The sequence below is a fragment of the Apis dorsata genome, unplaced genomic scaffold (genome assembly GCF_000469605.1).
Source record: "Apis dorsata unplaced genomic scaffold, Apis dorsata 1.3 scaffold_94, whole genome shotgun sequence".
NCBI classification, from domain to species: Eukaryota; Metazoa; Arthropoda; class Insecta; order Hymenoptera; family Apidae; genus Apis; species Apis dorsata.
In genome coordinates, this window is record NW_006263392.1 from 491,316 (window position 1) to 516,789 (window position 25,474).

Sequence of the window (25,474 nt, forward strand, 5' to 3'; positions counted from 1 at the left end):
ATATTAATATATAATATGAAATAAGTAAAAGTTATTTTCAGTTTCAATTTATTTTTTGATTTTTATTTTAATTTTTTTTCCTTTCTCTTTCAATTAATATTACTAAATCAATTACAAAATATATAATCAATTCAATTAATATTATTAAGTTAAAAACAAGGAAATGAGGAAAAAATTCTAGAAGAAAATTATATTTGATTATAAATGATTGAATGTTATATACATATTACAATGTTATGGATACATACATTTATTTACAAAAAGAAAAATTTAAAAATTCTAATTCTTGATTTTTGATATTATTTTTGTTAATTTCAGGGTTTAGGGCTGGACCCACCGGCCAGTGATGAATGTGAAGAAGCTTATAGTCCATCTGATACAAGATCGTTTACACCACCACCACCACCCGGTATTTCAAAATTTACTCAACCGATTCTTGACAAAGTTTCAAACATAACAATACCACCAAATTTGCAAGAAATCTTAGCAAATGTTAAACGACAAGAAAGTTCAAAAATAGATCCATATTTACCATCTAAACCCAGTGCCACATTCTTAACTACTGCAAATTCTTCAATATACCAAAATTCAGAAAAATATTCTTCACCGCCTTCTATGAAACTTTCAGTTGGAGGATCAAATAAATCTAATGCTGATAAATCTTCACTTGAACCAATCTCATCTAGTCATCGAGAATCAATTTCAAAGGAAAAAGAAAGTAAAAGCACTTTAAGTTCCTTAAGTGATTTGGATTTAATCAGAAAAGCAGAAGAAGAATTAGCGGCCGTTGCAGCTGTATCAGCTGTGGTAACATCAGGAAAAATGATGACTGAAAATTCTGTTTCGTCGACTTTATCTACAACACCAACTGTTCCAACGATCATTTCTTCTCCATCGTTAATGTCATCTGTAAATCTTTCAAGTTCGACAACAGATTCTCCCACTCACGAAGGAACTTCTTATAAAAATCCCTTTCCAGAAACTTTTAAACGAAATATAGCTCCTGAACAACCGAAACCTCCAGGTCTCGAAGATGAGGATTTTCCTCCCTTTCCGTCTACACCACCAAGTGTGGAAAACAATGTATCTAAAACAATATCTTCTCGTTCAAAGTTCGTTCCAAAAAGTGGAATTGTGTTAAGCGTTAAAAGAAAAGTTAATGATGATAGTATTGCTTCTTGTACTCCAAACAAGACACAAAGGGTAAAATCAAGATGGGGTCAAGGTCCTTCCGAATCGGTTGATTAGCTGTATTTATAAAAAAGAAAAAGTTTTTTGCAATGAAAAAAGATTGAGAATATCACATGGCTTAAAAATCTAATTATTTTTCGCGATATCACTGAAAAAAATGCAACCAAATTGGTATAAAAATACATCATTGCTTTTTTTATAAGATATAACAATTAGCAATTAATATGGAGAGAGAACAAATTATTGGAAATGTTTTCGTACTAGATAGATAAACTTGGTATTTTGTGTTTTGTTATTTGATACGTAAAAATGGATCTGTTTCATGTCGATGTTTGCTCTTATGAATTGTATGTGTGTGCATATGTGTATAAGTGTGTTGCTTGTGTACATGCGTGCGTGTAGTATTAAATAAGAAAGAAAAAAATTAAAGAAAATCAAATATCTTTTGTCGAAAATATTTCGGCACGTAAGATTACTTGTAAATACCAAGGCGATGAAAATGAACGCTCGTATCGCTCATTAAGCTCTTCGCTATATGTATATAGTCTTATTGAAAATGCTGTAATATATTGTTTAAATTTACTCGAAAGATTATGTAAAACGGTGCATACGTTTCGCGTGCGCTGTCAGTGTATATATATAAGTTAGTTATAAGGATCTACGACCGACCAATATCTTTATTTCAATCAGCACATTTGTATATTTATTTGTGCGGTTGTAATTCATACATCATGCATCTTTCTAACAATTCATAAATATGTATAACAATATTTTTAGGTTTGTAACACTTCATTCGGAAAATTAAACATTCATATAACGGTGTAATCGTAGATTCTTTGACGCGCAAATCGTTATGTCGCTTAAGATATCATAAAATTCACTATAATAACATGTTTATTTTTCCACTTTGAGATCGATGAAAAGACTAACCAAAAAAACGACGATCTCATCTGTTCTCTTTTTAATATTTGCTTAAGTTTATATGTACGCATTAATCTCTCTGCGTCACATAGTTAATGCATTGATAAACTAGTACTATTATTATTGCTATTATTTTTACATTATTCTCTCTATTAAATTTTGTTTATTACCTTTGTTTCATTTTCTTTTCACCGATGCTATTGAGATATAACCATTTTTTATATGTTGCAAGTAATATGAAATCTTATTCAATGATTGAAGATCTGTTATATATTATAATGATGATTATACAAATATGATTATTATATTACTAAAAATATGCAATTCAAATGAAAACTTATATTGATCAATACTTGTACGAACTATGTATGTATCAAAATTCGAAAAAACAAATATCAAAGGGGAATTTTTTTCTCGTGCAATTTTTTCTATTCTTAGATAAAATCTTAATCATTGCACGAATATAACTCTTTTTATAAACAAAATCCTGTGTACCTTTATCTATATTCGTTTTATACAAATCAATTAGCGTTAAACTTAAGTTTTGTACACATTTTTGAATAATGTGACACAATAACAATTCACTATATAATCGCATTACTATGGCTTTCGTAGCATTATTTTTATAATTATTAATGCCATTTTTATTGCTAGAATAATAGTAAATGAACTTAATTATTATCATTAATTACAGTTATTATCATCATCATCTGTTGTTCATTATAATCATCCAATAATTATAGTTATCATTATAATTACTCAATATTATAAAAATAATATCGAAGATTGACATAATTAATTTTGATTGTAAAAGTATTATATACAAATTTTTTATTTTTTAAATGAATTCGAAAAAATCGAATATTTTAAATCATTATATGTTTGATTACTGTGAATTTGAAAATAGTATAATTCATTTTGGATTAAATGTTAATGATAATTCATATTGTATTTAAAAGTAAAATTAAAATTTTTTATTTTTTTAGTTCTAAAATTTTCAAACGATTTCAAAACGGTTATCGTATTAATTTTTCGATTTCTAAAAAAATTTTTAAAAACGGAAATAATCTTCATACAGTTGTAAAAAAAAAAAGTTTGGATTACATTGATTTTAGTTTCTACATTAAATATATCGGTTCTACAAAATATTTAGACGTATTTAGATAAAAAATTTTGAGATTTTGATTCTAGATATTAAAATATATATAGAGATAAAAATTGATATTTACAAAAATATTTTTTAAAATTTATTTTTTAATTTATAAATAATTTTATTTTATATTAAACTCGGAAAGAAAACGGAGATAAAATATGTTTTGTTTTTGTTAAATCACTTTATATGTTTTATTTATATTTAATTTCTAAAATTTAGAATCATTGCTTAAATTTTATGTCTAATTAATTCAATACTGTATGATGATTTCATAATAATGTATTAATTATAATACACATATTTGTATAAGTTTTGCATTAGACAAATATTAAATCAATAATGTTTATTTAAGTATTAATTAATTTATTAATTGTGAACGTAGTCACTATTTCTTCGATTTTATTATAATTTATTATAATTTAAACATAAAATTAATATATTTTCAACCCAAAGTTACACTTCATGTTTATTCATGTTTCTTTATTGCTTTATAACCTTTTCTTTCTGTTTTAGATTTTGTTTTTAAAACTAAATTTGATAGAAATTAAATCGAAAGAATTTATAAATCAATACTGTATCGTTATATAAGCGAACTGATATAATATTGATTATATAGAATCAAAACTGAAATTAAATTATTATAAATGATTAATTATTAATAATAAATTATTATAAATGATTTTTTCTAAAATCAAAATTAAAATTAATCAATATAAATTAGAATTTTTTTCCAAATAATTTTTAAAAATTATTTTGGTTTTTTAAAAATTGTTTCAATCAACTGTTTAGAACTTTCAATTTTGACAATAAAACATAATAAACATAATTTTGATTTGAATTCGAACATTTTAATATATTTCAATTGTTATTTTTCATAACGGTAATACCAATCAATTTTTAGTGATTTATAGGAAATTTATTATTATTATTATATTTTATTATTATACTTTATGCGCATGCTTTCTCTATTACAATATATTTTCATTTAGCCAACTACTTCCGGAAAGAATTGTCCATTTTTCCGTACACGCGCAATGGATGAAAAGCCATTTTGTCCGGAACAGCAACGTGGCAGCCGGCGTTCCCGGTGTTCTTATTACAATGAATATCCGTAAGTATGTTGAATAATAATATATTATTTTCAAACATTTTTTGTATAAAATATAAATTTAAATATAAAATTGGATACAAATATTTGTAGATATCATTTCTTAAATATATAATATTTATATATTTAAATATTCGTTCTTCACATTTTAATTACATTGACTACACTTCTTTTTTAATCTCAATTTATTATATTTTATTTTTATCATTTTAAATTTAATGATTATTTTAATAATTACTTTATTAAATATCTATATATCTTATATTTTTAAGTTCTTAATATTCTTAAGTTCATTAGTAATTTTTATCTGATTTAAATAGATAATATATGTATATTATTTGTATTCTTATTTCAAATTACTATTTTTACAAATTTTAATATTTCACTTATTATAATTTTAATATATCATTATTATAATATTTCATTATAATTTCTTATAAGATATCATAAATAAAAAGAACAGAGTTCAAGTCAATATTTGATGTTTCATTTTTTTTTCAGTTGTATCATTACTAGTCACAATTATTGGTATAACAACTTGTTTTTCGACCGAAATATTACAATCTACAAATTCCTACTTAACTACAGCTGATAGAATCCATCTAAAAAAAATACTTGAACCAGGTTTAACATCAAATGATGTTACATTTATGTATTATGCAATTCATGGATATACATTTCTTGGTGAAGTTTTATCAAACAAACAAGTAAGAAAAATTTTAATATTTTGTTTGTTTATTTAAAAATATTATTTATCAATATATAAATGATGAAATATTGCCATAATTGAAATATAATGATATCTTGATTAGTCTTACTGATTTAATCATTTACTTACTTATTGTGATATTTTAAAAATCTTTTTGCATTTTGACAAGATTTATATGATTTTTAGGATATTTGTAACTTTATGATAAAAGTTATAAAAGATGAAAATAATATTACAATTGAAAAAGCTTTTTACATTGCATCTATATGGCGAACCATGGGAAATTGTCAAGCCAATTCATTATCTAATATTATAAAGGTTTGTATTTCTATAAGATTAATTCATAAAATAGTAAATTTTTAAATATAATGATGCTTCAAGACTTTCGTTCTGCTAGATTTCTATATTGAAGAATAATTTTATTTACTGAATAAAAATATTATTATATATATATATTAATAAAATTTTTGTTATTAGAGATTAAGGGAAATTATTTTATTTAAATAGGTATTTACAAATACAATAGAGAAAGAAACTTCAAGTATGATGGAAATATATTATGCAGTAAATGGTCTGAATATTTTATTGGAAAAATTGTCACGTGATAAAATTGATAATATAATAAAAACAGTACAAAATATACTACGAAAGGATGACAACTTATGGAAGTACGACTACTCTGCTAATATTTTAATCTTATAATTTATTTAATTTTTATTAAAAGTTACAAGATTTGAATCCAAGTTCTAATTTTTCTTGATTGAACATTCTACGAGCAGCTTGGGTTATGCATTTCACATTGCTTCGGATTTTGGAACAAATGGTATGTTTGCTTTTGATCGCATTGAAGACGCCATTATTCAAGCTGATGAAGTAGATGGCCAATATTTACAATTTGAAGGTGGTCTTTCAGTAACTAGTAAGTATTAAATATTTTAGTTAAAATTACAATAGAATATCAAAGTTAAATTTTATTTTGAAAAACCAAATTATTAATTTTTTTTTTGCGTTTTTTTTTTTGTAATATTTGACAAATACTATTTAAGAATATAATAAAGAATATAATAGTTTTAATATCAGTTTAATATCAGAAAATCTTTGCAATAAATTTATCAGTCATTAAAATTATCATCAAATTTATCAAATTTAATATATTCCAATTTGATTTAGACCTAACTCTAGAATGTATTACTATAAAATAACTAGCATTAATTAGGAATATAGCTAAATGCTAAAAATCCTCAAGCATTATATTCACCACGAAAAATATATTAATAAACTTAAAAAAAATATAATTTTTTTAAATTGAAAATGAGAGTTAAATAATTAATTGATGTTTTATTATATAATATTATTATATAATTTTATATATATATATTATATATATTTATATTTATACATATTAATAATTATTTATTATATAAATAAACATATATTTAAGTATATTATATTAGTGTTAAGTATATGGTTTCTTATTACAAAATAAAAAAATTTATATTAATTATATGCAAAAAGTATATTGACAAAAAATAAATTATGTAAAAAAAATATGAATGATAAATTTTATCGAAATAATATAGTATAAATTTTAATATTTGCAATTTATAACTTATAACTTATAACTTCTTGAGGCTTTTTGATATATTTTCTATTAATTTATTAATTACATTTTGATTGATTTCAGACTACAATTTCTTTAATAATTTTAAAACAGTAATGTATTATATTTTATGTCTAGTTATATTATATTTTTTGTTAAAATAAATACTTCAATCAAATCGGAATTTTATATTGGCTATCATAATAAATTGATTTTCTTTAAAAAATTTGATATATATTTGATATATATTTTACATGATTAATATTTTGTTGTAAAATAAAAAGTTCTACATTTTAATTTTTTTAATTCTATTAAATTCTACAGTGTAATATTATGTATGTGTAATATTTATAAATATTCCTTTTGTAAATTATATACACAAATTAATTGTCTTGTTAATTAGATATACAAATTACTAACTAAAGTAATATTATATGAATATTAAATCATTTTTGTGATTGAAATAGTTGAATAGTTCTGTGATTGAGTAGTTGAAATAATTACAGAAATCTTAAAATTTTCATTAGATAAAACATTTTCTTTTATTTATAAATTGTTTATTAAATGCTAAACGATTATGAATATTACATTTACTATGAACAATATCTTTTTTGATAATTGATCATGAAATCTTGTTTTTATTTGTATTTCTTAAATAAAAATATATGATTCAAATTTTAATTTTTTTTATAAAATGATTTTTTAATTTAGTTTTTAAAAATTATTGATATTTGAAAATAATATTATTTTTTAAATTTTATTGTTTTGTAAATATTATAAATGTATGAATAGAGAAATAAATAAAAAAAGCATTATAAAATACAAAAAAATATCATAAAGATATATTTAAAAATATTTCTTTTTTAAAGAAATAAGAAGAAAATATGACTAAAAATATTTGTTAATTTATCTCTATATTATATATATGTATAATTTATTTATTAATATTTTATAAATAAATTTATTAATATTTATCAATATACATTTTAATTCTTTATTAAAATGAACTTTAAGTATGTATATTATTTCAAGAAATGATAAAGAAACATTCTAAATGCATATAGTATTTTAATAAAAAATAATTAGAAAAATTTGAAATATATCAATATATTTTTTGCGGCGAGTGTAAAAATTATTTCAACTTTCAATTAATTTTTAAATTAAACTTAATTTTATTTAAAAAATTTTTTTTTCTCTTTTATAAAAAAGAAAATTTTTACTAACTAAGTGTATCTTTTTTTTCTTAGGTTTCTTGGTGAATGGCATTTTTAAACTTTCCAATACATTAAAAAAAAAGCCACCACTAACACTTCAGCAAATAGTGAAAATGGCTAATTATCTTTTATCACGACGTTCTGTACAAACACCAAAAGGTGTTACAAGTTTACTTTCAGCATTAACGACTTTAGCAAATAATGATTTTGAAAAACCAGTCTGTGTAACATTAGCCAATGAAGAAATTAGCATTTCTATTCAACAACCATTGATTACAATAAGAGTTTGTGATATATTAGGTAATCCATTAACTAACACGTTTAAAGTAATTGCAAATTCTGCAACTAGAGTTGGAGATGATGTTGTTATATTCAATAAACAAAGTTTGCAGTCTTCTACAACAGATAAGTAAGTGTTAATTTTCTTGTTTTTCCCCAATACTTTACCGATTCAGTTGAATTTTTTCGAAATCGGTTATACCTTGGGGTAAAGTATTCGTTGAACAATCTTTTAATTTTTCATTAGAATTGGAAAAGATTAAGAAGTTCAACAAACAATTTATATATATATATATTTATGCAGGATATCCCAAGAATGAAACATCTATAAATTGGAGATTCTTGAGATAATTTCAAGCAATATTTTCCTTTGCAAAAATTTCATTCCAATTTTGTTAACGAGTTATTAACAAAAAACACTCGTTAATCATGAAGTGTGTAACCTAGTCATGCATTAAATAATAACATTAGTCATGTATCACTAACTGAATACGAATAAGTCTAAACAACATAAAATGTAGAAAATCTGTTGAATATTATATTTATTTATTTATTCATTGTTCATGATATAATTCGATCTAATTTTTTATCAATAAAAAAATATTTTATTATATTCAATACATTTTCTTTGAGATATGTTGACATAACATGTCAACGTTATTGTAGCAGTTCGATTAGGCTATATGCTCCATGATTGATCAGTGTTTTTAATAATTCATTAACAAAACCATAACACAAGTTTTTGTAAAGAAAAATATTACTTGAAATTACTTAACGAATGTTTCCATCTTTTTTGGGACATTCTATGTATACATTACAAAAAATTTTAACGTACTTATTAAATTTTAGAACATTGTTTACTATGAATTTTATGGAAATGAAACCAGAACGTGGATTTTATAAAATATCAGTCACAGCTGGATCAGTAACCAATACCGTTATAGTGAAAGTTCTTTGCGACGTAATTGTCGATTATATGGAGATTGGTACTGCTGATGCTGATCAAACTACTCAACCAAAACTTACACGGTAATTTAATAAAAATTTTAATAATAGATATAAATATGAATTATTCCATATAAAATTCATATAAAATATATATATATGATAAATATAATATTTAATTTGATGCTGTTTATAGAATACTTTTCCCTGAAAAGTTGTCACAAAAGATTGAAGCTGATTCTCAACAAAAATTAGTTATGAGATTTTTATTAAGAGATAATGCTAATAAAAAACCTATGCGCGCACATCAAGCATTTGTACGACTTTCTTCCATATCTATTTCAAAAAATGATAAAAAAGGACATGAAATTCTTTTTGTTGCTGAAGCAGATACATCACATCTTTATAAATTTGATATGGTATTTATAATATTTTTTAAAATAATTGTAACAAAATTTCTTGAAATTATTTAAAAAAAAATTATTATCATTGTTACTCTATTTGAAACATTTTAGCCTGTAGGAACTGCAGCAGCAAATTTCAATTATCAAAGCAGAGATTATAATGTAGAATTAATTATTGGTGATGCAATATTAAATAATCCTTTCCAATGGACAGTGGCAACAGTTAGTTTGAAGTTTCCTGAACCATCTTCGTCCGAACGAACAGATAAAAATGTATTTTACAAGTCTAAGTCTAATGTTTATTCGACAAAACCAGAAATAACGGTATAAATTTTGTTTTATTATTATGTATTCAAATAATGTATTTCTCGTTTTGTATATTACTAATTAATATAAACCAATGCTCGTTAGTGATAGCAATCTTTTTTTCTGATTCTATTGCCTCCTTAACATTGGAAAAATATTATTGCCGTCAGATATATTTTTCTGTTTTTCTAAATAAGATAATATTTAGAACGACTATAAACGTTTAAATATTTATATTTAAACGTTTACATTTTGACGGACATTCTTTTAAACTTAATATTTTTATATAAATAATATAAATTATTTTAAATAAATATAAATTTAAAAAAATATTTATATGTTGTAGCATATGTTTCGCGAACCCGAGAAGAGACCTCCTGCCTTTGTTTCAAATTTATTTACCGGTTTATGTTTAGCACCGGTTCTTTTGTTACTTATTTTATGGGCTAAACTTGGAGTGAATATATCAAATTTTCCATTTTCGCTTAGTGCGGTTATATTTCATCTGGGACTGGGAAGTAAGTATTTTATATTTAATAAAATAGATTTTTGTATAATGGAATGAAAAAAATGTCATAAGTTTATATAACGCGATAAATTTATAATATATTAAATATAAAATAAGTTAGATAAATTTCAATATTTCAATATTTATATTTATATTTTAATATTATTAATTTTATTTATTTAGAATATAAAAATATGTAAGGGTATTCAATATATAAATGATGCACGATTTATGAAACATTTCCGATAATGCAACAAAAAAATATTTCAAATAAAATTTGATTAACTTTTAATTAGTTACAAATTATAATATTTAAAATCTTTTATATTTTTTATAAAAAATTTTTCTTTTTATAAAAAATTAAAATTACTACTAAAATTAAAATTATCGCATAAGGAAGATTAAATCGAATATTTATATTTAATATTTACATTTATTGATGCTATCTATAAATAAATTAATAATATCTCTTTTAATATAATATATCTGACCGTATAGATTCATTGTTTGAAGAGTTTGTACATATATGTTATAACATGTGATTTATATTATGAAAAATGTAATTCTCTAGAGATTTATATTAAATTAGATATATTAGATTAGAGATTTACTATATAATATATATAATTAAAATATGCCCAATGTTTGACAAATAATTATGTTTGATTAATTTGTTGTATTTCGGGCATAAAAAAATGTGAAATTTTCGCAACTGTAATTATTATATTGCAGTTGTAGCCCATACTTCACAACAATGTTAACATTTATTTACATCCTCTTGAATGATATAATTATGTATATTCCATCATTTTTCAATAATTCTTAATTTGTTTTTCAGGTATTTTCACACTTTTTGGAATATTTTGGTTAAAATTAAACATGTTTGTTACTCTTCGATATCTTGTAGGCCTTGGTATTGTCACATTTCTCGCAGGCAATAAAATGTTATCTCGAATAGCGCATAAACATAAATCACGTTAATTCATTAAAGCATAATATTTTTATAATCACTTGTGAAAATTAAGTTATTCAGCAAAAAGAATAAATCTGAGAAAAGCATAAAGATTGGCCTTGCTGGAATGAATGAATCGTTAAAAGTGACAAATAAATTTGAATTATTACTTATGTTTCATGTTTCTATGAAATGATATTTATTGTATCTATAGTAGTGTAATTTTCGGTTAATACAAAAAATAGCAATACTATTTTTCATTAAATGTGAAACAGATTAAAATTGCAATTATAATAATAATATATAATAAGTCTGTAATTTTTATACATTTTATTTGTTAAGATTGAAATATATCTAAACATATGTGTAATTATAATTTTCGTTACAGACATGCATAAAAAATTTAAAATTTTCTGATATTTCTACTTTTTGCTTTATTCCATATATAAAAATGGCTATGATCGATGATATCCACTTGTACTAATAATAAATCAATTTTTAATAAGATTTTTTTGTATTAATTTATTGACTTAGATATATTGAATTATGTTGAATTTGTTTGATCAGCAAGATAGTCTTTCACTAATTTTCGTAGATCATTTGCTTGCATCAATAATTTATCTTTTTGAGTTTGAAGTTCTGCAGTAATTAATTGTGCAAAACCTAATCGACGCCAAAAATTAATCGTTTGTTCAAAATCTTTCGTAATCTAAAAATAAATTAAAGATTTCAATTTTGATAGCATAATAATAATCTGTTTTTCTTTTCTATATACAATGGAATGAACATTTTTAAAATTCTTTATGTAATAAAGAAATAAATAGCACTTAAATATAATAGAAAATTTTTATATGAATACTTTCTTAAAAAATTATAAGAAAAATATTTCGTAAATATTAATTTTTACTAAAATAAGATTTAAAAAAATTTTCAGAAATTGTAAAAATATTGCAAAGATTTACGATTTACGATTTATGTATATAATTTAAATATAATCTAGAACAGATATTCGAAAATTTAAGCGAATCATTTTTGTAGTACATAATAGATTTGATATAACTTGAAAGATTAAAAATTCCCTTTATATGTCAATGTATTTATGTATAAATTACAATATTATATATATATAAAATATATAATGTAATTCTTAAGTAGTAATATAATTTTCAGCATGTTTAGTTGAATTATTTTCATCAATTCTTACATATTATAATAAATAAAATATTTATACAAAATGAGCATTCGCATTATTATTTTTTTTCTATTTCATTTCTATTCGATATCTTTGATTTAATAATTGATATCATTCTTAATTAAAGTGACAAATTCCAATTTTTAAAATATTTTTATAGATAACTATACATAACGCATTGTTCAAGATCGATCTGTAACGTTGGAATTATATTGGAATTATATTAGTAAAAAATTTAAAAATATTACATTTGTCACGTCTAGCGATGAAACGAATAGATATGTTTTGTGTGATCATTTCCAGTCATTGTCTTGTGTGTATTACTGTGTTATATATTTATATAATATATATATTATATATGTTATATATTATATAGAAAAATAATTATATAAAAATATAAATATAGAAAAGGACAGCAAGTGAAAAAAAAAAGCGAGAAAAGAGATTAGGAGATAAAATATATAATTCATTGTATCATTGCGATCTTTTTTTTTTCTCAATAGAGGAGCAGGTAAATCGTAAATCGTTTTAGAAATATATTGAAAATAAATTGCAATTATCAAGAAAATAGATTAAAGTATAAAAAATTTATATAAAAAAAATTTTAAAAAGTGAAACAAAATCAATCCTATAGATGTGATTTGTATCTATTTTTTTAAAAAATATGAAAAGAATTGAATTCTAACCGTTTGAATTGGAATAATATCATTATCTTCGGTTAGTGATAATTGCATAGGATGACTATTCATTATTGGAAGAATTTTTTCATCTTGTGTTTCATATTTTCGACACATTTGCATAAAAGCGAGTATGTGTTCAGCTTTGACCATCAAAGCTTTCATATGTTTTACACTATGATTATATTCTTTACACATTGTCATCGTTCTATGTTTATCTTTTTTATGACCTGATCAATTAAGATTACAGTTAATTTAATCGGTTAATAATAAAAATAAATATATACGTATATATATATATATAAAAATGTATACCAAGAATAAAACGTTCGTTCGTTTCTCGGTAGATATTATGAAAAAAATTTGATTCTCGTAAAATTTCTTCTAATTCATTTCCAGATTCTCTTCCATGAAATTTAATTTTATTACGATATTTCACGATCTCATCAAGAAGATTCGCGATACGAAGATATTGTTTAGTTATTATTTGTTGATCAATATGATCCTTATTCTTGATTATCTCGTAATCTTTTCGCCGCATTTCTGTATCTATTATAATGAAATATAAAACAGAAAAGATTATAAAAAATATTTACAAATCATTATTTTACAAATTATTTTTAGTTATTAATTGGTATTTATGTACTTTTGCGATAATCAGAATAAACATTTCGCAAGTTGTTCCAAAGATTTTCAAGTTTCCTTTGAAGTAACGTTATAGTTGTTCTTTTTTCGTTATCTCCATCTTCCACAAATGCATCAATTCTACCTTTGAAGTGAAAAAGTATAAAATTTATATTTTAAAATTTTTAACAAAAAATAATGATATTCTTATTTTTAATAAAGAAAGAAAATTATATAAAAATATTAAGACAAGTATGATCATATAATCGCGAAAAAGTATTTATAGATAATATCTTAATAATATTATATAATATAATAAAAACTAATAATAACTTACTTACTAAACGCAGTACTTCTTGCGATATTTGCGATATTTTCTCCTCGTTGATTTACAAATAAGTTAATTTTTCGTAAAATAGTTTCTTTCTGATTTCGATGATAATTAATATTTTCGAAAGTAAAGACTTTATCAGCTAACGCTATTTTAATTTTTTGATGGAAAAAGTTATCAATATCTGCTAGTCGAGCTTCATGTGCTTCCAAAGATCGATTGAATATTTCTATGTGAGCACCATTTGCTCTACGACGTTGATCTTCAGCATCTTGTAGACTATCCAGTAATAAACTGATGCTATATGAATGTAGGAAATTTCCATCATATATGTATGTTTATTTTAGTTGATCATTTATTATTTTGTTGTACCTGTAATCCTTGAGATCGAAAACATGTTCCAAAGTTTGCCAAATTATGTCAATCTTTTTGTAGATATCGGGCATTTTTATACGTGTAAGCATTTCTCTCCAGAAACTTTGATAACGTTTCGTGTTCAAAGTACTAAGCTTAAGTTCATGAGAGAATGCTTCTTTTTTCAATTCTTGCACAGTACGTAGTGGTTTACGTGCTCTTCTAGTTCGTTTCCGTTTAGGGCCCATTTTATGTCAATTTCTGATAAAATTATTTTCACAAATTTTTTTTCCTTTTCTTGTTTTTTCTTTAATTATTTTTTTCAAGCGATTATTCTTTTCGATTTGATTGATATTCATGCGAAATGAATTTAAATGAATATTTTTCGATTAATCGAGAATATTGATTTCAATATCAGCTTATATATTCATATTCTTATATTATATTATATTATATATATTCATTATAAGAAATCTGAAGTGGAATAATATGTATAAAAACAATTATTAAATTATTATAAATATTATATAATATTATAATAATAAATATTAATAGATATTAATAGATAATTAATATTGAAATTATTATATATATAAAATATGAAAATAAAATATGATTGAATTCTTTCAATTTTTTTGTCTAAGTTTTAATATTTTTAGTAATTTTATTAATATTTTTTATATGATTATGGTTTGTAAAAATGTTGTGTTACTTAACACTTTTTCTTCTTTCGTGATTTGTCTTTAAAATTAGTAGAATTCTCAAGGTTCTAAAATTAGAGAAACTGTTGTTTAGTGAAAGTACGTATGATCGGCATAAAGTTCTATTCTTTCTGGAATTTTCGACGAATATTTTATTTTACATTGTATAAATACGTATATTATATAATGATAACAAATTCAAAGTTTTCATCTAATTTATGACAAAATGAATCACAATATGGTGTGATACGATATTGAATATAAATTCAAGGAGAAATATTCAGACATTTTAACCAATTAAGATGAATTCAATAAGCTAAGATTAAAAGAAGGGATATGCCAAAGTAAAAAATGACTTTTAAATTCAGAAAGAGATTTGTGAATTCCGGTTTTAAAACTAGGAACAGATGTTAGCAATATGGAAGGGATAAAATCTCGGTTTCTCATATATAAAAGTCATTCAGTCTGAAGCATCCGAATATTTTGTTCAAACGAATATATCAATTTCAACGAGGTTAATGTTTTTTCTTATATTTATTTTAAATTTTTTAAAATTTCTTTTTATTCATAATAATTTGTTAAAATTTGATTAATCATTCTCGTTATATTTTTCTCTTTTTCATTGTATTATAATTTTCTTTATTATTATTATTTTTAAAAAATTTTTTTTATTCTTTCTTTTCTTCTTCTTTCTCTTTTCCTTTTAAAAATCGTATATAAAATTTAAATTTCTTTGATTTTTAGATGAAATCATATTTTTTTATATTGATAATATTGTTGCTTGTTAATTATATCCATACCTTATCTGTGTATGGAGAAAATCGTGCTTCACTTATAAGCAACAACAAAATTGAGAAAGAAAAAATAGTTCGTGTTAAGAGATCTCCTTTAATTAAATTACCTTTGCTCGTTGGAGCAACTATAATTGGTAAAAAATCATTATTATTGGGTGTTCTTGGAGCTAAGGCTCTCGGCGTTGGACTTGTAGGAGCTGGTTTGTATAAAGCTAAATAGTGAGTATATTTTTTGAGATTCAAATTTAATTTTAATATTTTTATTATTAATTTATTTATTGTAACGTTTAATACAATAATTTTAACGATTAATCTTCAATATGTATCAGTTATGGCGGTGGCTATGGAGATAAATATGCGAGCTATCAATATGTACCACCTACTTATGTTGAATCAAATTGGGACTAATTCATGAATACGCGTGGTATAATATTAATAAATAATAATAAATAAGGATAAATAAAAGAATAATTCAAGAAATAAATTTATTTTTTTTACATTTTGATGCATAAACATGATAAATAGAATCAAACTGCAGAAGAAAGTATAATTAAAATTTGTTTCATGTTTTGAAATAAATAATGTATTATTATGTATTAATTTGAATAATTTGTTTTTTAATTGTATGATTTTTTTTAGAAAATTTTACAATCATTATAAGTAAATATATATATGAATACATTATTTTTGTTTGTATAAAAATAAAAAAAAAATGCTTTTTTGCTAATTCTGAAATGTAAATATGTTATTTCATACATGTTATCTCTCATATTTTTTTTTTTTAAATTAAGTTTATGACAATTAAGTTTTATATATGGTAATTAATTTCAATATATTGATGTAGTAAAAATTCTATTTGAAAATTATTTAAATATGACAGGAATCAATTGAGCAAGCAATTCATATTCCAAACTAAAACACGTAGTTGAAAATGTTGCGAGATTGATTTCTATCAACGAATACCTAATGATTCGAAACATTGTAAAAGTAAACGCATTCTTATTCGTATTTTCTCTTACTTTTGTAACCTTTCTCTTTTATGATCTGTATTCTCAATTCTTGCCACGTATCATTCGTTACTTAATGCACACGTTTGATTCATTGAATGGATTGAAAATATAAGTAAATCGAAAATGGTAGAGCTGAATTCATTAGTATTCAATGATTGTTCGTTAAACTTGCGATACCTGTGTTATAGGTGCGATATAATATTACATGTTAACGAATGTAATATATTTCGTAAATGAATCGATTTTGTTTCTGTTGTCTCTATTATCATTTATTGTTTTAATTTGTTTTCCTTTTTTTCTTCTCTTTTTCTTTCTTTTCATTAAATTATAATTTTATGATATATCACATAATAAAACCTGATATCATATTTTTTTAATTTTCCATTGCAATTTTAAATTTTATGCAATTATGAAAAATTATAATTTTTTTTTAAAAGTACAATTTATTCTTCTTATTTTTTTTTAAATTATATACAAATATATACAATTATATACAAATATATATTATATATATATTATTTTTGCAAACAACTAAATAGTCTAGATATTATAAGAAAAAAATATATAAACAAATTCTTGATGAAAAATAATATAATAGATAACAGATTTATGAGATTTTGATTTATAATCTCTTCTATAATTCTACATGAATTATAATATCTATTATATATAATTAGTTAGGATAGAAATGTTTTAGAACTAATTATACAAGTTTTAGTTTGTTTAATATAAATAGAATAATAATACAATATTACAATTAAATTATTTTAATACAACAAAATTTATACCTTTTTTTTGAATGCTTAGTGAATATAGAATATATTAAATATATAAGCAAAAGTCTCCTGTTTAATTTAGTATATATATATAGTATGTTAAATTTATATTTGGTTATTGTAATTAAATAATATGTAATAAAATATAAGTAAATTGTTCATTTAATAAACATTTAATTTTAAAAACAGTTTGAAAGGTTTCAAATAATTTGAAGTTATTTTTAAATTTTTGTTACATTAAAATTTAAAAAGAATTTATTAAGTATTTTTTTTATTTATTAAATAATCATTTCATTATTTTTTTTCTAAATAAATTATTTATAAATTCTGAATTTTTCTAAATGAAAATGAAGTATATAATTATGAAACAAAAAAAAAATTTATTAAATATATTTACTATTTTACAATAAATTAATATTTTTATTTTGTTATTATGTTATGTTATTAAATTTCGATAATAAATTATTATTTTATTTTTTTATTCATCATTTTTTATAATATAGAAATTTAATATATTTGTAGCAATTATTATATACTTATTACATAACTTTTTATTATATATATATAATAAGAATTTTATTTTATTATCTTTTGATTTACCATTGATTTAAGCACTTTTTATAATACAAATTATATCGTTCCATTGAGTAATATTTTTAATAAATATTTTTTATATTTTGAAAAAATTATTGAAATGACTATATATATAAATAGAGTTTTATGTAAAGAATTAGTAATTTAATTATGTCAGTTAATATAATTTTTAGAAAATTAATGAATTACTCAATAACTAAGAAGAAACATGATAACTGAGTCTAGTTGTGTTGCAAATGTTCATTGTGAAAATGGATCACAATGTTTAAGTAGGGATTCAATACGAATTTGATCACTCGAATAAGTGGGAGAATTTGCTGCTTCGAAGGTAGGCAACTGTGTATAAAATCAAGGGAAGGTATCGAAAATGTGACATACGACTTGTCACTCTCTATGTGTTTAAGATTATTCCTAGATCTTTGATACGAAACACGGTAAGAGAATGTAAATAATCATATATAATAATCAATGTATTTAATTATTTTATTTTTAAAATATTTTAATAATTGCAATTTTTTTTATGATAGATGCAATTAATTACTATTACAATTTTTGTTGTTTTTTGTTGTTACGTTATGCCATGTACAGTGGCAAAAGAAGATATTTTATCATCGGAAGAGAATAATTTTTCGAATTTTGATCAATCTGTTATTCAACCAGAAAATGAACAATATTCAGGTGCTGTATTAAATAGGCAAAAGAGAACACTTTTGCTAAAGAAAAAGCTTATCGGTGCGGGACTTTTGGGTTTTGGATTAGGTGTTGCAAAAGGGTAAAAAATTTATATCTACACGACGAACATTTATTTTTTTTTTATTTTTATTTACAATTTCTTTCAAATTTATCTACATATAAATTGATTAATTTTATAATTTTTAGATACAAGATTGGTTATAAGACTCCAGAAGTTCATCATGTATATTTGTCTCCTCCTCCAGCATCCGTGAAATATGTAGAATACGTTGATAAACCTATTTTTATTGAAAGAATAATTGAAAGGCCTGCTTCGGTTTTTAAACCGGTACATGTTGAATATAAGGATGCTTCTTCTTATGGGTAAATTATTATTTATTGCTATTTCTTTGTTATTTAGTATGCATCATATAATTTAGTATGCATAAAATTCTTTCATCATTTCTTTCATATATTTCTTTTCAGGCCTTGGTAATATTAAAAATCATCAATTGAAGAAAATCACAAAAATAAATGGAAAATAATAATTATGAATTATCCATTATAGAACAGCAAAAAAAAATTATAAAAATTTAAAAGATAATATATATACTTATATATATATATATGTGTATTTATATACATATATATATGATATATATTTATATAATATATGATATATATGTATATAATTTATACATATTATATATTAAACATATATTTATGTTTAACTTTCTATTGAGATTTATTTTTATATATACATATGCGCCTATATATTTATCTATATATTCAGAATTCATTATATGATACAATAAAATAAGATACAATATATATAGTACATTATCACTTTGTAAAATGATTTAAATAAATATAATAGAATATTGTATCTTTTTACCAAAAATTATATTATTAAAAAAATTATTAGTATTAAATAAAAAAAAATGAATGTAAAAATATCTTATTTTTTTGTTTAATCAATAAAATTTTATTTCCCAATTATATACTGTTACATAATAAAAGTAACAGTATTTTCACGTTTTAGATAATAATTTATCGTACTATTCATATTGTTAATCGCATCGTTATGGGGAAGAGATCGCAAATTTGTCAAATGATATTTAACAAGTATAATGTTAAATAAATGTTTGTGCTTTTACATCTCTTTATCAATCACAATTCTTTTCTGCATTTATTATATATTTATGTATTATAAGCGATACAATGTGAAAAATTTATTGAAAATATTCTGTAAATTTTTCACTTATAAACGCTTACAATATTATAAATTGTTCATCTATACATTACGTGCGTTATGTACACATGTATTTAATATACAGATTATTTCACAATCACATTAAACATACATTCATACATGCTCTTTTCTTATACTTACGCAGTTACTTATGCAGTATATAAAAACACAAAAGGATATAATTTATTTGGCGCATTAAGCGTCATTCATTGTAATTAATATATATACTTATATAATAATTAATAAATATACTTATCATTAATTTTGAAATATATATATATACACAGTCGAAGAATTCTCTTAATTAATCTTTACGGTGTATTTTATGAATTATACGATAGATACTAGAAAGAGAAAAAAACTGAAAAAAAAGAGAGAGAGTTAAAGTATTTACGTTTCTATATTATAAGTTTTCCAATTATTATTGTCAACGATTCGGAGATGATTGTATACATTTACAAGAAAGATAACATTTTTTTTTCTCTCTTGGTGAAAATATAATAATATGAATACATGATAGTATATTATGATATTTCAGCAAAATTTTATGAACAATTTTAATGATATAATTATTTGATTTATTGTGCATTTTATGCATAACAACAATAAAATATTATTTGATTTTAAGTTATGAAATAACTAAAGAAATCAGAAAAAATATGGAAATAGAATTTTGCACATATATCAATATAATATATTTACATAATACGAGAGCTACATATGCATAGAATGTGTCTATGTAACAGAGATTGTCATTCGCGATAATAGGTATAAAGTTTTCTCTATCTTTCGCGATTATTATATTATAATCAAAGATCAATCGATTTATGATAATATTATATGGATGAAAGAGATAATGATAAGTACACAATAAGTAAATAACTTTTCCATAATTCTATTATCATTGTTCTATAAATTTAATATCGTTCATATAATATGTCTAATGATTCGTATGGATACGTGACGATTGTCATTTTTTGAATTTTAATAGTAATGCTTATGACAGACATTTTTATCGTTTAAAAATGTAATATTTTTCAACGGAGCGTTAATGATTCTACAGAGAGAGAAACAGATGCTGCCTGTCTATAGTGTTGAAGAACAGGGGTTGGAGTAGACGGTACTTCTTCGATACGTTCCAAATCATTTGCTGCACCCGCACTATTTTGTTTATAAAGTTTTGGTGTCATATTCAAATTTTGTTGTGATAATAATTGTTGTTGTTGCTGTTGCTGTTGTTGTAATTGTTGTTGATAATTAATTTGCTCAGTGAAACCAACATAGACAGTTTCATCGGAACGATCTAGACTAAATTGTCTCTTTAAAAAACGACAACCTGTACTTCTTCCTATAAAGAAAAAATAGATCAAATGAATAATTAATTAAATTCATAACTTAAAAATTAAGATTTTATTAGATTTTATTAGAATATATGAAAAATATCAAGACTTGCCATAATGTTCGTTTGGTGAGAGACATCTGTAATGATTATATGGCGTGCTTAAGTCGTTTTCATCGATATAACCAGTTATTCTCCGATGTTTTGCGGGACCTGCTGGTCTATATGGATTAGTTGAGCTTGAAATTGATGTAAGAGAACTAGTAGATGCACCAAGTACAGTTTTTTCTGTATAAAATATGGATGTTGCCAGAGAAGTTTGAGTGTCACTGGAAGTACTTTTGGTTACAATAGTCGAATTAGTATCATCATTTTCTCTTCCATTCATTTTTTCTTTCGTAGATAAAATGTGGAGAATGTTAGCTGTTGATTTTAAAGACGAGTTCGTATCTTGAACTTGTTCATCATGTACAGAAACTGCAATTTTATATGTTTCTAGATCAGTATTTCCATCTATATCATCGATATTTACATTTTGATTTCCATTATTATTTTTGCTTTCTTCATCTGAATTCGTATCTTTGCACGATAAATCCATAGTCGGATTTACCATGACTGAACATCCATGTATTACGCTTTCTTTGTTCATTAAATTCTCCAATATTAAACTTTCGTTCATCCTTTAATATAGAGATAGAAAATAATCAAATTTTAAATTAGTCATCAATTCGATGTTTATTTAAGAAAAAGATAAAATGTACAAGGAAAAATCCCAATCCGGAAATTCAAAAAATTATATTAATCTTTAGGGATATATAGTGCTTATGTATTACGCAATTTTTTTTTTTTGCTACTTGAAATCAATCTTTGAAAATTCAATTATTTCGACTTTACGTTATAACTCGCTAACTATAAAAAATACAAAAAAAATTTTTAGACAAAGTTCCTTTTCATAAGAACTATATAGTTAACTATATTAGTTAAAATATTTATTAATTATTTATACAAGTATAAAAAAGTTACACATATAAAAAAGTTATAAATCACAAAATTAATAATTCTTTTTAAATTTGTTTTTTAATATAAAATTTTAAGAAACATAATTATTACTTAAATAATTATACGAAATTTATACACATAATTTTATACACATAAATTTATACACATAATTATTTTTAAGGTATGTTATTTTTAATATAATTGAAAAAAACAAACTTCTTAATTTTTTTATATATTATACATTATCAAAAGAATAAAAAGTGTTACAATAATACAAATGTTACGATAATCTAATATTTATATAGCCGCTACTACGTATAATTACACTATATTTCCAATATTAGCTTTCTGAAACTTTCTTTCTTTGATTTTTATTGTTCTAAAGAAATAATTGTAGATTTCGGTTCACATTTATTATTTATTATTTAGAACAAATTTTACTTCGACCATGGAATGTTTATATAACATATCCAATGAAGTTAATTAATAAGAATTGCTTAATGAATAATTAACAAATGTTTATTTACCGAATATGTAAATGTTTTATTATTGAAATCTTGAATTGGTCATTGTCTATCTATATTATAAAATAGCATACCATTTAATCAAGATGTAGAAATATTTACAATACTAAAATGACAGGAATGATATGTGTGTTTGATTTTCATATATAGAAAAGTTTTGTATGGAAATTTTCTGATCTCAGTCATTTCTTCCATTACCAAAATATTATGTATTTACTTATATATAGTATAAGAGTACATCGATCAAATAAAAATCAAATAATTTTAAAAATCCAATGTAAATTCGCTTTTTCGTAACAAGATTTCGTATGGATTATTCTATATGTGACAATCATACTACATATTATATGATGTATATGATGCAACAAGTTTTTATCTTTATAATATTCTTTTAGAATTTTATTATCATGAAAAGTAGTTCATAATATTATTTAATTATTTGTACATTTTTATCTTTATTCGTTATTCTTTCATTATTGTTTATTGAATTTTATTACATAAAAAATAAAGAAATTTGATAACATTAAAAATAAAAATATCTTATAAAGTAATTATATATATAAGTTTCTTTTTTCTTTCTCTTTCTATTTTTATCTTCTATTTTCACGCTGATCCAATGTTAATTAAAAACCAGAACTATAATATATATTTTATAAATATAAATTTTCCTTTGAAAATGTAAATAGTTAGCATATATAGCATTTATAGTAATATAACATATATATAGCATATATAGTAACATAACAAAGCTGTATTTGGAAACAATAAGTATTTTTGCATACTATCGTATAATTTTTTGAAATTAAATTTATGTTAAAAAACAAATTATTAATTTTTTTGTTTATAATTTTTTTAAAAATTGTATAAACAATTAATAAATGTTTTAACAGACGATAATTCTTATAAAAAGAAATAATTTTTGTTTGAAAATTTTTTTGTATTTTTTATATTTAGTGAGTTATAATGTAAAAATGTCAAATTTTTAAAGATTGATTTCATCCTCTTAAAATGATTTCGAGCAGCAAAAAAAAAAAGAAAAAATTATACATAAATAATACATAAGTATTACATATCCTCAAAGTTTCATAATTTTTTGAATTTTCAGAGTAGGGATTTTTCCTTGTAAATAGATATAATATTATTTAGGATATTTCTAATAACTGAATCGAATTATAAATTATAAAATTCAATCTTATTCGTTTTATTAAATACTATTCTGATTTTTTTTATTAATCAATTTCTCGTACTATTCTGAATAAATATTAATAGTTAACACATATATAGCATTATATATAGTAACATAAAACTGTATTTGGAAACAACAAGTATTTTTGTATACTATTGCATAGTTTTTTGAAATTAAATTTATATTGAAAAACAAATTTAAAAAGAATTATTAATTTTTTTGTTTATAATTTTTTTAAAATTATAGAATTAGAATATAATTGTGAAAAATTCAATACTTCTCAAAATATTTATTTTGAGTATTGAGTTATTTGAGTATATTTATTCCGCACTTAATGATCAAATTTGCATTTAAATTTTCACTATTGCATTCTAAATATATTTTCTTATACGTTTTTTTTTACTTTTCATCATATTCTTCAATTATTTGACATTCACATTTAAATACTTCTTTTTAATTCATTTTTTTATAATATCAATTGAAATAAAAAATTGTGTAATACATTGTTTTTTAAGAAATTTTACAAAAAGTCAAGAGAATTTTTAAATAAAGATAGTGACCAAAGTATGATCACTATAATATTTATTTTTATAAAATAGTTCAACATTATGCAATTACAACATTTGAATATTTATTGTAAATATTGAAAAAAAAAGTAACTATTTCGAAAAGTATTGAATTTTTTACAAGTTTTTTTGAGTTTGTATCTTAATATTTTTTTTATTCAGAATAGCATTAAAGAAATAAATTCATGCGAAAAAGAAATTATAGAGCATTCAAAAAACGAATATAATTGAAACTGCAACGATATACATTTCCCTAAAAAATTGAGTTACAGAATGATAGAGGATTATTAAATTTAATTTTATAATTTTTTTCTATCTTTAATAAATGAGTTATGATTCGGTTTAATTATTAGATAGATCCTATATGGATATATAATTATTAAAAATTTCGATTTTGGATGTATCACATGCCATGTTAAACGAACATTAATAAATAAATATATATATGTAAATATATATATGTATTTAATATATATATTTATTTATTAATGTTCGTTTAATATAATATATATATATATATATATATATATATATATATATATGGCATATGTTCACGAATTCATATATATACGTAAATATTTAAATATACGGAT

General features: G+C 21.9%; 6 protein-coding genes across 14 annotated transcripts in view; 4 read left to right on the forward strand and 2 right to left on the reverse strand.

Moving 5' to 3' along the window:
* LOC102676589 overlaps positions 1–2,595 on the forward strand; it is a 12,140-nt gene extending 9,545 nt beyond the window's left edge. For all 3 annotated transcript variants that reach the window (XM_006611921.2, XM_006611923.2, XM_006611922.2), the window contains exon 15: positions 319–2,595. In XM_006611921.2, the coding sequence (XP_006611984.1) occupies positions 319–1,248 (930 nt within the window). In that variant the 3' untranslated portion in view covers positions 1,249–2,595. The remainder of the gene's footprint in view (positions 1–318) is intronic.
* A 1,708-nt stretch (positions 2,596–4,303) lies between these two features.
* On the forward strand, positions 4,304–11,795 carry LOC102677197 (dolichyl-diphosphooligosaccharide--protein glycosyltransferase subunit 2). The gene is made up of 11 exons (XM_006611926.2): positions 4,304–4,376; positions 4,875–5,080; positions 5,269–5,400; positions 5,590–5,750; positions 5,862–6,001; positions 7,930–8,305; positions 9,025–9,204; positions 9,317–9,539; positions 9,636–9,848; positions 10,177–10,348; positions 11,177–11,795. The coding sequence occupies exons 1-11, from the start codon at positions 4,304–4,306 to the stop codon at positions 11,317–11,319; spliced, it is 2,019 nt and encodes a 672-aa protein (XP_006611989.1). The 3' UTR covers positions 11,320–11,795.
* Positions 11,323–14,753, reverse strand: LOC102677048 (dynein regulatory complex subunit 2-like). Of its 2 annotated transcripts, XM_006611925.2 has the most exons (6): positions 14,487–14,753; positions 14,125–14,414; positions 13,806–13,928; positions 13,475–13,708; positions 13,169–13,389; positions 11,323–11,999 (listed from the first exon to the last, which is right to left on the reverse strand). In XM_006611925.2, the coding sequence occupies exons 1-6, from the start codon at positions 14,714–14,716 to the stop codon at positions 11,835–11,837; spliced, it is 1,263 nt and encodes a 420-aa protein (XP_006611988.1). In that variant the 5' UTR covers positions 14,717–14,753; the 3' UTR covers positions 11,323–11,834. The 2 variants fall into 2 exon arrangements, with proteins under 2 accessions (XP_006611988.1, XP_031364522.1); XM_031508662.1 differs by lacking the exon at positions 13,806–13,928 and having other exon boundaries at positions 11,816–11,999.
* A 1,117-nt stretch (positions 14,754–15,870) lies between these two features.
* On the forward strand, positions 15,871–16,475 carry LOC102676902. The gene is made up of 2 exons (XM_031508674.1): positions 15,871–16,182; positions 16,293–16,475. The coding sequence occupies exons 1-2, from the start codon at positions 15,914–15,916 to the stop codon at positions 16,369–16,371; spliced, it is 348 nt and encodes a 115-aa protein (XP_031364534.1). The 5' UTR covers positions 15,871–15,913; the 3' UTR covers positions 16,372–16,475.
* A 2,085-nt stretch (positions 16,476–18,560) lies between these two features.
* Positions 18,561–19,472, forward strand: LOC102677329. Its single transcript, XM_006611927.2, has 3 exons — positions 18,561–18,777; positions 18,871–19,115; positions 19,223–19,472. The coding sequence occupies exons 2-3, from the start codon at positions 18,871–18,873 to the stop codon at positions 19,401–19,403; spliced, it is 426 nt and encodes a 141-aa protein (XP_006611990.1). The 5' UTR covers positions 18,561–18,777; the 3' UTR covers positions 19,404–19,472.
* A 1,453-nt stretch (positions 19,473–20,925) lies between these two features.
* Positions 20,926–25,474, reverse strand: part of LOC102677557 (retinal guanylyl cyclase 2) — a 38,915-nt gene continuing 34,366 nt past the window's right edge. For 5 of the 6 annotated variants that reach the window (XM_031508670.1, XM_006611930.2, XM_031508669.1 and 2 more), the window contains 2 exons: positions 21,721–22,286; positions 20,926–21,615 (listed from right to left, as the gene is read on the reverse strand). In XM_031508670.1, the coding sequence (XP_031364530.1) occupies positions 21,305–21,615; positions 21,721–22,286 (877 nt within the window). In that variant the 3' untranslated portion in view covers positions 20,926–21,304. Of the gene's footprint in view, positions 21,616–21,720; positions 22,287–25,474 lie in introns of those variants that run through there. The other variant, XM_006611932.2, reaches the window with a different exon arrangement.